Here is a 16,382-nt window from a genome sequence, read left to right on the forward strand (position 1 = left end):
AGGGGACTGGCATCCAAGCTGATAAACTGTCCCAAGCTTCAGGGACACAGGATATAAACTCCGGTAACCTGTTGATCTCTGTGTTGATGTGTAATGTCATTTTCATCTCAGCTGCAGGGAAGGGGTTTAGAGCTAATATCCTTGGGATCTACTGGTTTTCTGACCATGTTGTTTTATTTTCTTTTTTTTTTTTTAAATCATATACTGCACAAGATTTCAGCTGGGGGCTGGTCAAAGGACTTGTTGACTCAGTAAAAGACTGCTGTCAAAGATCTCTCTCCTGCACAATTTTTAAAGCTACTATTCAACAGTCAGAAGGCTTGAAAAAAACCACAATGTATCAAAAATTAAGAAGATCCTGGAAAACCATAAAACATCTCTAAGTGCTCTTAAATAAGGAAGTACCAATTCTATTTGTCTTATTTTAGTTCTGTTAATTCCTTCTCTTCTTCAGGGTGCCCTTAGTGGGCAATTACATGACTTCACTATACTGACCATGAACTTTAAAATATCTAACTTAGACAACTAGCTAATGTCCAGCATTTTCTAACGTTCAAAACTCCACTTGTCCTTACAAAAGTAAATCTACTGATGTCCATCTTTTAAGTACTTCCTGCATCAATTAATATTTTTTTAAATTTATTATTTATTTGGCTGCACCGGTCTTAGCTGTGGCACATGGGATCTTCATTGCCGCACGCGGGATCTTCACTGTGGCACGCGGGATCTTTTTTTTTTTTAGTTGTGGCATGTGGGATCTAGTTCCCTGACCAGGAATCGAACCCAGGCCCCCTGCACTGGGAGCATGGAGTCTTAACCACTGGACCACCAGGGAAGCCCCAATTAATATTTTTAACAGTCATCCTAATCTCCACTTATGGAATCTCCCCAGAGTACTTTCTCAAGCCAAACTGCAGTCTCTTTATTCCAGCCCCATACATTAAGTACATACTTATAACATCTATTTCAACAGAATGGAGGTACATGACATTTAAGACAACTACTTGCTTATCAGTTCCTGCCATCTGTGGTTGCCTGCTGCCATCCTGGTTTTATAAGCAAGATAAAATTGAGGCAATAAAGTCAGAGAGCATTTTTTGGATTCTCTCTATAGATTTATAGGTCAGTACACATTCAATAGCTATTTCTGCTTTGTTGTTTCTTTTTTTCTGGTGATTTGCTCTTGCCCTTTTGTTTTTCTCATTAATATCTCTGTTAGGGGGTGAAGAGGAGGAAGGGAAGGAGATGAAATTCAAATGAGGTCACCTGGCCAGCTATTCGTTGGCTGAAGCAGATTCCCAAGAGGGCAGTTTCGCGAGCTAGATTCTCTCCATGGTCCACTTTACCCTGGACAGATGCAAGTTTGCTCCAACACTACAGACCGTGACCCCATTTCCTGCCAGATGTTTTGCACTTGTGGCTCATGGTCACGAGAGGTGACCAGGCCAGTGAATAGAGATGACTCAGGAAAATCCTGCCGCACCTCGAGAAAAACAAGTGGATGTATAAGTCATTCTTACCCCTCGAACCACTGACCTTTTCACTTGTTAAATTCTTGGACTAAAGGTCTGTCAGGAAACAAGGCTGTAACTACTGATTCAAACAGGGTTCGAAGATTATTTGTTAATCTTTCTCCCCTTCAACCTCTACAATGCCATTTAAACTGAAGGGGTTCAGAATGAGACTCCCCAAGATGTGCCGCTTTGGCACGCAGATTGTTTTGAGCTGAAGACAGTCAAGGCCCAAAAGACTCAAGAAGAGCTTCCAACCACTCTCTTAACTGCCTTAAAGAATTTAGATAAGGGGCCTGGTTCAAAGGGAGAGCTATTACCAGAGATAACTTTCTTCTGAATGACCTACCTGGCTGGCAGGGCACACACCTAGTTACCGAACACCTGCTCTTCTTATCACCCCGTGAATTACTCTCCTCCCCTTTGAAGCCTCAGGTTCCTATCTCATTCTTTAGCTCAGGATGGCATCTGCCCAACTTGCCCTTGGGTCTCATATTTTATGGGACCCCTGTACCTATGTAATTAAGTTTGTTTTTCTCCTGTTAATCTGTCTTATGTCGATCTAACTCATGGCCCAGCCAAAAAGAACCTAGAACAGTAGAGGAAAAAATTTTCCTTGCCTATAAAACCAAAATCAAATGTGAGCTTTTGTAGAGCCCACAAGCTAAGAAAGGTTTTTATGTTTTCAAAAGGCTAAAAAAAATCCCAAGAGTAGTAGTTCATGACACATGAAAAATATATGAAATTCACATTTCAGTGGCCATAAATCAAGTTTTATTGGAACAACCATCCCAATTATTTATGTATCACCTGTGACTGCTTTTGTGCTACAAAGGCAGGAAGGAGTCACTGCAACCGGAACTGTATGGCCCGCAATGATGAAGGTAGTTGCTACCTGGCCCTTTACAGAAAACTTGCTGACCCTGTCCTTTCTCATTCTACACATTTCTGGTATCCTCACCACCTCAGAATCCATGTGCTTTATTACTTTCCATTTGTGCAGATTATTTATTTCTCTTGAAGTCCTAAGTCAGGGGTGCTACCTCCATAAAAATGGCTTTTACTCCATTTTAGAAAGTATTATGTGATAACCAAGATTTTCAAAAGATCATAAAAACAAATGACGCTTCATCCCTTCCAGATGGTTAATATAGTTTAATGTGTGTGCCCACGGACTTGTGATACCACTACTAAATTGTTTTCACACTTTCTCAAATGCTGAAATAAATGAATTTTGCTTCTGAATCATAATTGAAATGCTAATCAATGAAAGAGGAACTAAGCCCATTTCTATGGTATAAAATCAAAATACACGAGCTTGTGGTACCACTATTTTTCAGAAGATTAATTTCAGGCAATTGAACTGCCCTTCTGGAGAATATGAAGAATGGTTTAAATGGCTTCGGGTGTAGCCTGCAAGCCCTGAGCAGACAGTATCAGTGAGCCAGCTGTCTGGGGCTGGGAGCGTGGGGCAAGGACGTAGCCGTGCTAGGGCAGCAAGCTCATTGCTGAGGAGGCTCTGCTACAGGCTGGGGTAGAGAGCGCCAACCACAGAGGGCCTCAGGAATGGGATTCTTGGCCTGCACCTGGGAGCGGCCAGATGCTCGGCTCCATCCCCCTCACCCCATCCACAGCACCATCACTGTTCAAGAGGGGCAGGGAAGGGGAGAAGCGACGCTGGTTCTCCTACTGTAGGTTTTCCCAGAAGCACTGCCTGAGGTGCATATTTGAGTCCAAGGAGTTTATCTTGGAGGCAGTCCCAGGAAACACCAGTCCAGGAATTGGGAAAGTCAGACAGGAAAGGGAAGGCAGACAATGAAGGATGTGTTACCAAGGACGCTCACATGGGTAGCTTGAACATAACGCCTCCAGGAGACTCTAGGAAAAGGCCTCACACACAGGCCTCAGCGTTATCCCACCTGAGGGGCAAGGCAGCTTCCTTAGCACTTTCATCCTGCCCTGATTGGGGCAGAGTAGCCTTCCCAGGATTCAGAGAAAGCCTCAGGCCAAGAAACACAGGTACTACTGGCAGTTGGAAGTCGGTCAGTGGGCCCTGAGGAGCTAAGGCCCAGTGGGTGTGGGGAGGGCACCAGTGGCATCCGCTACAGCAGTTTTCTGACAAACCTACAGCGACCTTTCCTGGCCTCCATGCTGCTTCTAGGAGGATGCGGAGAGTGGGAGTAGATGCAGGCAGGAGCCAGCCTACTCTACAAGCTCCACTCTCCCACCACTCCTGGCTCTTGTACCGCTGGGTTGGCTAAAGGGTTTAGACTGGAAAAGACAAGTTAGATGGTGTGGTTCCTGTGTTGTCATTGTACAAAGGATATGGGGTGGGGCACAGGGAGTGGAATTGACAAGCCCTTGGTTCTGGTCCCAGGTCTACCAATGCATAATTCTGGCAAGTTTAATAACTTTCTCTAGACTTTACATACCTCATCTATAAAACGAGAGTTGACTGGGTCTCAAACATCCCTTCTAGACTAGACTCAACAAGTGACACATACACAACCCCTTAGAATAAAAGAAAACCGACTTCGAGATTTCTCAGAAGCACCTGGGACTGCAAATTCACCTCCTTCCACCTCCCAGGAGATAGACTCCTGCTCCCCTTGCAGCCCATTAAAGCTCCATCCCTTTATCAGTATGGGGCTTGCCAACATCCTAGCAAGCTGTCAACCCACATAATTGCGCCTGGACCTTATATTTGCACACAGGCCACAGTAAAATGGCTGCTATCATGTCTGGTGTTCCTATTCTCCTCCCTCACTGAATATGCTGGAAGCTGAGAGGTGCCCTGCCCTGGGGGTACCAGGATGTACCAGGATGTACAGGGGGCTGGTGCCGAACAGGAGGAAACATAGTATTCAATTACACGAAAGGTTTCATCTTACCTTTCCTTCCTGGCAGTGGTTTAAATGATATTGCAATTGAGCCCAAAGCGACAGACTGATCACTTACCAATATACACATTTCCAGATATGGTATAAATGAAGCTTGTCCACCCTGAAAAGGGACCAGCGACATTAAAAGGTTAGTGTCCATAATGCCAAAAGGAACAAAGAGATAACAATATCAAATATTTAATACTCTACATATGACATACAAATATATAAACTTATATAAGTTACAGATACAAAAGGTTTGAAGATGAAATCTTTTAGATATATATACATTTTAAAACTTAAGTTCTGTAAACAGTTTTAAACACAGTCCCACATGCACGCGTTCACACATAAACACACACACACCCCAAAACCTAAACGACTTGGCCTCAAGTATTCAAGAGCCACCCAAGTAGACAGTGTGCTATTCACTGGCTATATATCTATATGCCAACAGCTGTACTAACAAACAAGCTGTTCCTTCCAGGTCGAATATCATGTTAATAACTACAACACACCAGTCTGGCTTATCTTCAGTTCCTTGGGCCTCCAAACAGTTTTTGTGTTTGTTTTTGGCTGTGTCGCGTCTTCGCTGCGGTGCGTGGGCTTCTCATTGTGGTGGCTTCTCTTCTTGCGGAGCACGGGCTCTAGGCGCGTGGGCTTCAGTAGTTGTGGCTCGCAGGCCCTAGAGCACACAGGCTTCAGTAGTTGCAGCACGTGGGCTCAGTAGTTGTGGCTCGCGGGCACCAGAGCGCAGGCTCCTTAGATGTGGCGCACGGGCTTAGCTGCTCCGCGGCATGTGGGATCTTCCCGGACCAGGGCTTGAACCTGTGTCTCCTGCATTGGCAGGCGGATTCTTAAGCACTGCGCCACCAGGGAAGTCCCCTCCAAACAGTTTTAAGTGACAACCCGCTATCTGCCCTCTTGGAATGAGCACTGGATTTCCACGGATATTTATGTATTGTCCCTATGGCCCAGAGGAGATGCTGCAGTGCCACTGAGAGACATGAATGTAGGAGTAGCCAGCTCAAAACAGAATCAGAACATCACTCCGTGTGCCTTTGGGAGAAAACAAGATCTGCGAAGGGAATGCAGGGCCGAGTCCAAGGTACAAGGGCAGGACCCAGACTGGAGTCTGTGAGAGAGTCAACGTGGTGGCAGAGTAAACAAAACCACGGCAGGCATGGAAGAATCACAGAGGACAAAGTAGACTCTAGGGATGTGGCTGTGCTGGCAGGTGGGTTGAAAAGTGCAAGAGAGGCCCACGTGATAAGGCATGACTGATCAAACTTAACATAAACTGAGTCTGCTTCGGAAAGCCTGAAGGATGGCAAAACAAAGACAAGACACTCGGGTGGACGCCAGACGATATTTTTTTCATCCTCCTATTTCACACTTTTTCCTCCCCGAGATTTTACAAGAATGAGTGTAAGGGCTCTGGAATTAAGTCTATCTGCTCAGAGCACACTCGCTCTTTTGCTCCCTTACTGACCCACTGGCTCAGTCTTCTGAGCTCGGCCTCCCATCATCCAGTGACCAGCTACCACTCAGGTGTACTTGTTGTGAGTGGAGATAGAAAGACGAAGGCACAGCCAGGGGTCTTCACATTGTCCAATTTGGGGGGAGGGAGGTTCGTGCTAGATGCTGAAAACACATGCTAACTGTTCCCAGCCCATAAATATCATTAGCAATTCGGTATTTGTGTTTTCAGTTTCTTTTCTCTTTTATGTACTATATATTATTTGCTTAAAAACTAGAACTCAGTGTTCTATTTTGGATACCTTTCCAAAACACAGAGAAATAACTCATCCTTGGGAAAGACTGCAAAGCATTCCATTGCAAGGACGTGTTGTGATTGACATAATCGATCCTCTCCTCATGGTTGAAAGGTATTAAAAAATTAATGGTTTCCAAGTTTGACAGAACCTCAAAGCTCTCAATTGTTCAAGTGGGTTTTTATTTGGAATCATTTTGATTGTTCTAATCTCATTTCTCCTCCACCCCCTTTGCTTCATTCCTGCTCACCCTTCAAGCAGAAAACTAGTCTACACATAATTGCCACGGTCTGTTTTCTTTCTCTTTTTATCTTTTTAAATCTTTTATCCAGAAGGACCAAACGTTTGCTTAAAGGAATGGCCAACTCAATGTATTATGTGCATTCACCTATTGTTACTCCTTGCAAAAGTCTTCCATTAGGATACAGGCTCCACCTTCACCATTAATAACACAATTCATGCTACTGGCTAGAAGGCACAGAGTGTTACAGGGAATAAAATAGGAAAAGAGGGCAATTTCCTTTTTTCCTTCTTTTTATCATGTTGTCTATCTGCACTTGCTTCTATTAAACCTAGTTTAATTCCCACTAAGCATTTTTTCTTAAAGCTATAGCAAAACAAGAGCCAAATCACGTGAATGCTTACTATATGTTTATGAACTACCACATTTTTTTGGAATTCCTTCTCTGCCAAGAGCAGGATTGTATCATCAAAGAGTTCTCCTGTGAGATTTTCAGGTCCTTCTCATCTTTCTTTGTTCCCCTATCTTTCCTCCCACTTTTCTGTCCTGCACCAGGAATGGATACCATCCTGGCGTATTTATTTCTGTCTGAGGTCACAGACCCTGCAACTGTGGTCTCCAAGCTACTGGCTCTTCACAGCTGAGAAGCTCTTTCCCCTCCCTCCCTCAGTCAATGACAACGAACAGGAGTTGGGTTGAAGGTCACATTTACCCCTGGTCCTGTAGCTTGGTTTAATCGGCAGCACATTTATGTCAGCCCTCCTTCAGTCCAACAGAAGACGTGGAAAACTTTTCTTTTAAACATGTAAATCATTTTCTGTGGCATTTGCTCTCATTTCCAGGGAGGTTCCCAATTCTTGCAAACATCCCTAGTGAGAGCGTTTCTTGGCCTACATTCCTTGCCTTAACCCAGCTCATTTTCCTTCCCCCTCAGTCTTAAGTTCATTATTTCAAAGAACTTTCCAATGGCTGCTTATACATGTATGTGTAGAGGAAGTAGAAAAACATGACTTGGTGGCACGCCAAATCCATGACAAAGGTCAGCTCTGGGTTTGGAAGGGGAGAGGGGAACAGGGCTAAGGAGAGAAGAAACCTCTACCCAAACTCTGGGTCACACCAGATGCCACACCTCAAAGCAGTGCTGGTTCCTAAGAGCCTCCTCCCAGATAGCTCTGCATTCAGCTTGGGTAGGCAGCTCACTCACCATGGACCTCATGCCTGGCCTCCTGGACAGGAGGCAGACCCACCGGGTCTTCCCTTCCCCCTCCTCATTCCACCAAATTATTTGTTAATTTTTCCTTTGAAATAATTTCAGACATACAGAAAAGTTACAAAACTAGTATAATTACCGTACACCACTCACCCAGATTCTCCAAAAGCTAACCTGTTATCACATATGCTTTAACATTCTCTCTAGAAATATACATCATTCTTTTTTTTCTGAAATATTTGCGAGTAATCTTGGAGACATGATACCCCTTTACCTTGAAATAATTTCCTAAAAACAAGGATATTTTCCAACGTAACCCTAGTGCACTTATAAAAATTATGAAATTAATACAATACCAGTTAAAAAATTATGACCATTAATACAATACTATTAGCTATGTACAGGTATTCAAATTGAGCTAGTTGTCTCAGTAATGCTTTTTAGGGCAAAAAGAAAAAAACATGTCTAGGCCAGGATGGAATCCAGGTTCACATGAGGCATTTAGTTGTCATGCCTTATCTCCTTTCATCTGAAATAGTTCCTCAGTCATTTTCTTCATTAAAAGTACAGACCCATTATTTTGTAGAATGTCCCTCAGTTTGGGTTTGTCTGATGTGTCCTCATCATTAGACCACATTGTTTGTTAATCCCTTTCCCTCTCAACTTTAGAGACTGGATTTTGTTTATTTTCAATACTTTAGTATTTTAGTTCAGAAGAGCACAAAGGATGAAACAATGAACATAGACATTGGCATATTTATTTCATATCTTTCTTCTCTTTTACAGATAAAATCATAGAGGTGAGAGAAACAGCCCCTAACTGGTTGCCTCCAATCAGTTTTCTACAGCCAGAGAATGTGACTTCGTTGCAGGAGAAGGGGGCACGAGAGAATGGTCACGCCCCAGGTCTCATCCGAGTCCCTGGGACGGGCTGCCAAGTGAGGGTCCTTGGCTTCACAAAGGAAAGAATTCAAGAGGGAGCTGAAGTAGAGTGAAAGCAGATTTATTCAGGGAGATGTGTGCTCCATAGACAGAGTGCGGTCCATCTCAGAAGGCAAGAGAGGCCTCTAGGGTATGGGGTGGTTAGATTTTATGGGCTGGGTAATATAGGCTAACGAGTGGGAGGAGTATTCCAGCTAATTTGGGGAAGGGGCGGGGATTTCCAGGAATTGGGCCACGGCCCATTTTTCTGGCCTTTTATGGTCAACCTCGGAATTGTCACGGCAACTGTGGGTGTGTCATTAACATGCTAACGTATTACAGTGAGCGAATGATGAGGCTCAAGGTCTACAGGAAGTCAAACCTTCTGCCATCTTGGGTCTAGTAGATTCCAACCAGTTTTCGTTGTACATATCTGCTTCGATTGTCCCATCTCTCTCTCTCACTCTGACTCCCATCTCCCTCTTTCATTTATACAGATCCTTATGATTACATCAGCCCACTTGGATTACCCAGGCTAATCTCCCCATCTCAAGATCCTTAACTTAATCACACCTGCAGCATCCCCTATACCATGTAAGGTAACACATTCAAAGGTTCCAGGATTAGGACGTGGACATCTTCGTGGGGCCATTATTCTGCTTACCACAGAATAATGCGATAAGCTATATGTTCTCTAAAGAAATTTTGTTGACTGATGTACATATACTCTAAAGAAAAGTTAAAACTTGAAGGAAGCAAAATTAAGTTTTCCGATACCATAACAATCCTCCATTTTTTAACATTCTAGATCATGCTTTTAAATGCCAAGTAGCAGGGATACTGTGAAGGAAGATGGAGAAGACAAACAGAGTGCTTGTTGAGGGCCCAACTTTGATGCAGTCAGTCAGAAGACAAAGGGGACAGGAGGACCAGAAGGCACAAGTTTCTTGGCAAAGATTGATATTTTCCTAGAAATACAGATTTACTTCCTTCTCAATGAATGATAACACGCAGTGTTATCTGTATATCAGTTTGCAGCAAGGGAAATCAGACTGCTTTGCAAGAGATGGTAAAAGTCACTGCAAAAAAACAAAAAACAAAAAACACAACTACTTATTCTTATTTTAGCCAAGAACCAACAGGAAAAATGTGAGAGGAATCTGGTACTGTCAGAGACTCAACAGATTGGATTCTTTGTAAGTGATGCACCATCTAGCTCAATTCCTGATATCAAGTGCCTTCCAAATCATCACTGCATGAAACATCTGTTTTCTGCAAGATTAGCACAACCCTACAGAAACGTGCCTTGCCCGAAGGAAATAAAGAGATGGTAAAAATCGATTCCAATATTATTTATGGGATGGAGTTCAGATAAAACCTGTCTGACTCATGAGAAATGTTTCCAGTCTCCCTTAACTGGATGTCCCTTGGGACATATGCTTTTTCCTGGTGTCAGAAATGGGATGGTAGCAGTGTATGCCTCTATTTCTATCCCTTTAGTTTGGTAATGATACAACAAAGTCAGCATTAGTTACATTGCAAAGCTTATGCCAAAAGCCAAACATAACCCAGACATCCACGTCAAATCCCTTTACCATGAGTAGCAAAACAATCAAAATATTATCAACAAAACATGATCAGGACCCAGCCAATGGGCTACACATTTCAAGGAATATTTGATGCAACAAAGCACTCAAATAAAATGAATTTAGACAGTCCTTGAACTTTATACTGGAATTTGACCTGGAAAGGCGGTTAAAAAAAAAAAAAAGACAAAAGGTGAGCTTGACTTCAATGGTTTGATAATAAAATTTGTACAGTATAATTTTACTAGCCAATATGCTGGGTTACAGGCAGCCAGTGCTATTGAGTCTGTAAATAATAAGTGCTTTATAATACCTGAATTAATTGTTTGTCTGGCACTGGACAGGGAAGCCTCAAACGTCAGACTTGTCACCTAACGCAATGAAGCCATGTATGACTGTATACAGGGGGTGAGGGCACGGGAGGGGGGAGAACACACGGTAACTGGAAGTGACATATTGGAAAAGAAAGGTTCTTCTGCATAACTGGGTTTATAACAGACTTGTTTAAAGTGGGTTTACAGCGACTCAGTGATATACATGCATTTCTAAGCTACTTGTTTTTGTATGCATTCCAAAACATTTTTGAAAACAAATGTCAGGTTTAAAATTCATAATGACAAAATAATCTAGAAGTACAGCTTTGTAAACTGACAGACACACATTCTCTTATGAGGCAATATATAGGGTGGCAGCGGAGTGCAGAGTCAAAATTAACATGAACCACACACGCAAGTGTTGGTGGGGTCATGGAGAAAGTGCAGACCAGTGTGCAGTAGCCAAGCGCAGGGAACAAAGGGAGCACCCGCTGACAGGGAAGAGCTAAATGCATCGTAGTCAACCAATGGCGTAGAACGTCGCCGTTCAACCAAGCCATACGAGCAGACTCGGAGGAATTTCCATGAGGTATTGTCTGGTCACAAAAGCAAGATGCAAAAAATATATTTCTGGTATGATTCCATTTTAGTAAAACAAGGACAAAATAACCCTGTATGTGTGTGTATTTACATGCACATATATGAAAGCGGAGAAGAGTAAGTGTTGAGAAAAACATTGTAAGATCGAATTCAAGGATATATCTGGCATCTACTCCAGATCTGGGATATACAGGGAGGATACTGCTATGGGTGGATGAGGGAGGGAAAGGGTTTAGAGGAAAACAAACTCGAAAGTAAAAGAAAAACCCACAGCACTAAATCTTCAAGCACACGTGCTATCACATTTATTGTTATAAAAATTACGCATGAAGGTAGGCATATGCATTCATGTAAAAAATCTTTCTGTACTTAAAAATAGCCAGAATGAAAAAATCCAAAGAAGAAAAGAATGGGTCCGAGGCTGATGCCTAATGACCTCAGGGGTGGCCATTTTTAAAAATAAAACTGGCCTTAAACACTTGGGAGTTTTCTAACTGTTCTTTGGATTTAAACGACGACTTAAAAGTAAATCCCCCATAACAAAAGCTGTACCTCAATCAAGAATGCACTTGTTCATAACTAACACAGATTGGATTGCCCTCCAGGAACTCTGTGAGTCGAAGGTGGCCCAGAAGTCAGGAGACCTGGGTAAACGTCCTGCCGTGTCCAGCGAGTCCTCATGTGGCCTTGAGCAAGTAGCGCATCTGCTGGGTCTCAGCGTTCACAATGATAAAATGAGGGGCGGCCCCAACGGTTCAGCCCTAACATTCTATGAATTCCTCCTGATTTTCTTAACTTGAAAAGCTCAAGCAGTATTTGCTAATTTAAACGTAATTAAACGTAAACAAGGTTCATAGAACTTTGTGTTGAGGTTCAGAAACAAGTCCATTCCAGAGAAGGCAGCCCCTTGTGTTTTTTTTTCCCCCCTGAAATGATCACTAAACTGCAGAGCCCATCATACCTTTAGGAATAGGGTGGGAATGCTTTGCTCCTTGGCCCAATTTGAAGTCCAAATATAAAGTTGGTGTGTAAGTGTAAATCTTGGACTGAAAAGAAAAAGGAAATCATCAGCATCTTTCCAAGAATAAGGTTCATCTTTACTTCAGCTGGACCCTCTGTCATGGGCCTGGAGTCTGGATCCATTAACATATACAATTCCTCCTTGGGAGATGCCGTTAAAGCGGGGAGGATGGGCTGCCAATATAGCCCCCTTCTGAGGGTCTAGTCTAAAAGTTAGCCCTCCTAGCTTGACAAGCTAATTTCCAGATGACAGCTGTCTCCCTACAGCCCTTTCTCAAATATGATCCAATGTCAATAGTTTACTGCCTAATAGCTGCTCCAACTTTCTCACTTCTACCCTTCTACTGAATATGGTAGGTTAATGCACATCAAATGCATGTTTCTTCCCCAGGTCTCAATAAAGCCATGTCTATTTTGAAATTCAAAGAGAGCAGCCTGTAAATATTTTTATTTGTTCTAACTTGGCCCTCTTGCATAAACAGGTGGTCCAACGCTGCTGGCCTGAAAAAGCCACAGCTCAAAATGTAAGAAAGACCCACTTTTGCAGGATTTTCCATTGTAAACAGTGGCTTTGATTCGATCAACAGTTAAGCAGAGTTTGTAATTCAATATAATACCATTCTGAATCATTGGCACAGACCAAAATCTGAGGGATTATCACTGTTGCCATAAACTTTATGATGTTTCATTGTTTATCACAAAGTCCCCGTGGTTCTGTTCTACTTATTTTTTGTAACTTAAAAAACACACAGAGATGAAAAAGTACATAACGCCAGATTTGGCAAGGATGTGGAGTAACTGGAACCTTCATACGCTGCTGGTGGGACTGTCACTTGATGTAAACACTTGAGAAAACTGTTTGGCAGTACGTAGTACAGATGAATATATGCATAATCTATGACCCAGCATTCCAACTCAATAGGCGTATCCCCAACAGACATGTCCACCTAAAGACATGTACTCAAATCTTGAGAGTGACACTGTCAGCAATAGCCCCAAGCTGGAAATATTCCCAATGTCTTTAATGACAGAATGGATAAATGAACTGTAATATATACAAGGGACTACAATACAGCAAGGAGAATGAACGAACCCAGCTATATGCAACAACTCAGATGAATCTCACAAGCACAATGTTGAACAAACGAAGGCAGACACAGATTGTATAACATATGATTCCATTTCTATAAAGTTCAAAACAAGGCAAAACTAATCTATCGTATCAGAAGTCAGAAAAGTGGTTACCTTGGGAAGGTTAGTAACTGAACGGGGTTTGAAAGGGGGCTTCTGGAGCCTGGCAATGTTGTTTCTGGATTTCACGGATGAGTTCACTTGGTGAAAATCCTCTGAGCTGTACACATGATTTGTGTACTTTTCTGTGTATATGTTATATTTTAACAAAAAGCTTACACTCATTAAAAACACGCATGTGTAAATAGACCACAAAAGAAAATCCAGAGCCCAGAATTATTTACTATCCTTGATAAAGGCATCATTTTGCAGCGAATAACTATGTAAACTCCCTGAGGACATGGACATATCTGCCCTTTTCACCCGGGGCCAATGCACAGGGCTTGTCACATAGTAGGTGTTGAATAAATATTTACCGAATGATGTTTCATAATGGAAAATCTCATGTATAATAACAAATTTATTTACAGTATACATAGCATACTCATCAGTTGCTTTACCAACACGTAGCAAAATGCCTCTCTTCAGGACAAGTGATTAGGTATGGCCCAAGTGTATGTCTGTACTTTAAGTTTTAGAATAGTGAATTGTAAATAATGCTATCAGAAGATTGTTCCCTTTCCTGTAAAAGTCTCATGTATTGAAGCTTTGGGCTTTAAGTGGTCTGGTACGTGGTTTTATGTGGCTTAGGAGGACAAGCTGCATCTACACAGCTCCAAAAGCTGGAAAGGCAAATTCCCCTGTGCATACATAAATGAAAGCAGAAAGACCTGTGACACCAAGGGCAAGCTGAGGCCAAAGATTCCCAATCAATCTGAAGAGCTTGGAACACACATGAAACAAGGGCAGCACCCGCGGGATGCAGGGTCTGATCCTCTAGCATCATGAGGTGCGTAAGGCACCATCTGGAAAGGATCTGGTTTTGCCTGATGAAGACTTCTAAAATTACTTCTTAAAAGATCAAGGGGAAACTTCACTTAGTATCGGATGACTCCTCTTCCTGGGCAATATTTTGCTCTCTTCCAGAAAAAGAAGGTTCAAGCATCTTTCCCAACCTCTGCCTCCGGGGCTGCTGCAGTATCCCTGCCTACAGCGAGGACATGAATCAAAAAGAGGCTCTTGGTTTAACTTTCATTAGAATTCTCCCAGAATGTAGTCATAAAAATCATTCCAACCTGGAAACCGGAGCCTCTGATGCTGGTATTGCTTTTCCTGCTGACTAGCAAAGCCTTTATCTTCTTCGGGGCTTAGTTCACTCAATCTGAAAATCTGGTGTTGGGACTTCACTGATGCTGAAGTGTATTTCTGGTTCTGAAATCTGGAGTCAGAAAATTTTAATGTCTTCCTCCACTTTTTAATATTTTAAATTCCCTTCTGATTTCTCAGACTAGAGCTGTTGAGAAGTGAGAACGTGGCTGGGGCGAGGGAGGGCCACGAGGGCTGTGGGGAGTGAGTAGGGGGCTGCTGGCTCACCGCACTACTCTTGCCCTCAACCTCGGCCATCAGCTTTGCCCTCCTGGTGAGCTCTTCTTTTCTTCCCGCCTCTAGCTTCTCAACCTAATCCATATTGTCCCCAAAACAGTAACCTCTCTCTCTAATGCTGCGAGGACACAGCTATGTGTATGCACACAGACACAGAATTCTGTACTTACGTATTCGTTTACAAAATTGTAAACAAACCAACGAGAGACATTATAAAGCCACAAATATATCCTACTGCCTTACAGTGTGAAAAGGGCTACAGGGAAATTTGAAATTCATTTTGAAGGTGTTTTTCACAACATCTATAGCCAGAAACAGAATTCTGATTCTACTCTCCTTTTTGTACTGAAAATCAGATCATTGACGGTTTCAATATAACACGTCTTGAATAATCAACTACCCAAAACCTATATGTACATTATTCTATTTCAGTTAATCCATCCTGAGATAAAATTCAATTTGAAAGCTGTTCCCATGAGTGTGTGTATACATATATGTATGGATATATATACACACACACAGTTTTTGAAAAGCAGATAGGTATTGCTTTTTTAAATTTTGATCTTCCTTGGTACTGCTGGAATAGCAAATGTAAATTCTGTTCATTTAACTCAAAGATGATAATGCCAGTCTCAAATGCACTTTGAGCAAACCTGGACTTAATTTTTCCATCACACACACTGCTGCTTTGCAACTATAAAGAAATATCGCCATTAGGCACACTCTTTCCTGAGTTCTGTTTTGTTTCTTTTCATGTATATTATTAAACTATTAATAGACCCTCAAAATAGAATGAAAATTTAATTAAGCAAATCATCCTTTTTTGCTCTCAATCTATCTACTTCCACAGGATTAAAATAAACTGGTCCAAGGCAACCTAGAATAAAACATTTCTCTATAAATCTGTTTCAGCACGTACCAAACTAAGGCACCTGAATTCCATCAGTGAAATTACTTTCTTTTTCCTTTTTCTCCTTTTTGGTCCTAATTAATACTGCCTGCACAGGTACTAAAATCCCAAGCTATTCCTCTTTTGTCTTTCTTCTCATTTCTTAATTCTCTGTTCAAAGCATTTGGGAAACTTATCTTTAAAGGTTTTAGTCTGTATTTTAAAAGCCCAATGGCTTAAAATCTTACAGTTCAAATACCATGTAAGCAAGGCTTCTAGAAGTGAAGTAACAGAACTCTTTATGAGACGTGAAGGGTAAATTTTGGCTAACCTCTAACAACAGGGGTGCTACCAAATCCAGACAAGCCCTGTCTCTCTTTATAAATATGTCAGAATTAAACCCTAAATGAGTCTAAGACACCACTCCAATAATGACCACAAAACAAGCAAGACAAAAAAACAAGGTCTACGAAACCACTTCCTTCTGAACCTGAACTACCTTCCTTCATCTTCTATCCTTCAAAGACCTCCCGCTTCCCCTGGCTTTTGGTATGATACCCGTGTTAAGCTGGTTTCCTTCCTCTGCTTTTACTCTTAAATGTGATCTTAATTAGAAGATGAAATCACTTCCACATGGAAGCTATGTGGCTTAGTACGTCTTCCCAAGAAAAAGAAGAGTGCTATGTTGCTTGCTACGTATAAGCATGGTAAAGAAAAGAAAGTATCTTTCATCTTGCCACTGCTCCTTTCAGATAACTGC

The 16,382-nt window shown here is 42.1% G+C and overlaps 1 protein-coding gene across 4 annotated transcripts in view; it reads right to left on the bottom strand.

The window, feature by feature from the left end:
* PIR (pirin) overlaps nt 1-16,382 on the bottom strand; it is a 103,064-nt gene that overhangs the window by 21,125 nt on the left and 65,557 nt on the right. For all 4 annotated transcript variants that reach the window (XM_059910564.1, XM_059910565.1, XM_059910566.1 and 1 more), the window contains exons 6-7: nt 12,002-12,086; nt 4,470-4,514 (exon numbers count right to left, since the gene is read on the bottom strand). In XM_059910564.1, coding sequence (XP_059766547.1) covers nt 4,470-4,514; nt 12,002-12,086 — 130 coding nt within the window. The remainder of the gene's footprint in view (nt 1-4,469; nt 4,515-12,001; nt 12,087-16,382) is intronic.

The sequence above is a fragment of the Balaenoptera ricei genome, chromosome X (assembly GCF_028023285.1).
Source record: "Balaenoptera ricei isolate mBalRic1 chromosome X, mBalRic1.hap2, whole genome shotgun sequence".
Classification (NCBI taxonomy): Eukaryota; Metazoa; Chordata; class Mammalia; order Artiodactyla; family Balaenopteridae; genus Balaenoptera; species Balaenoptera ricei.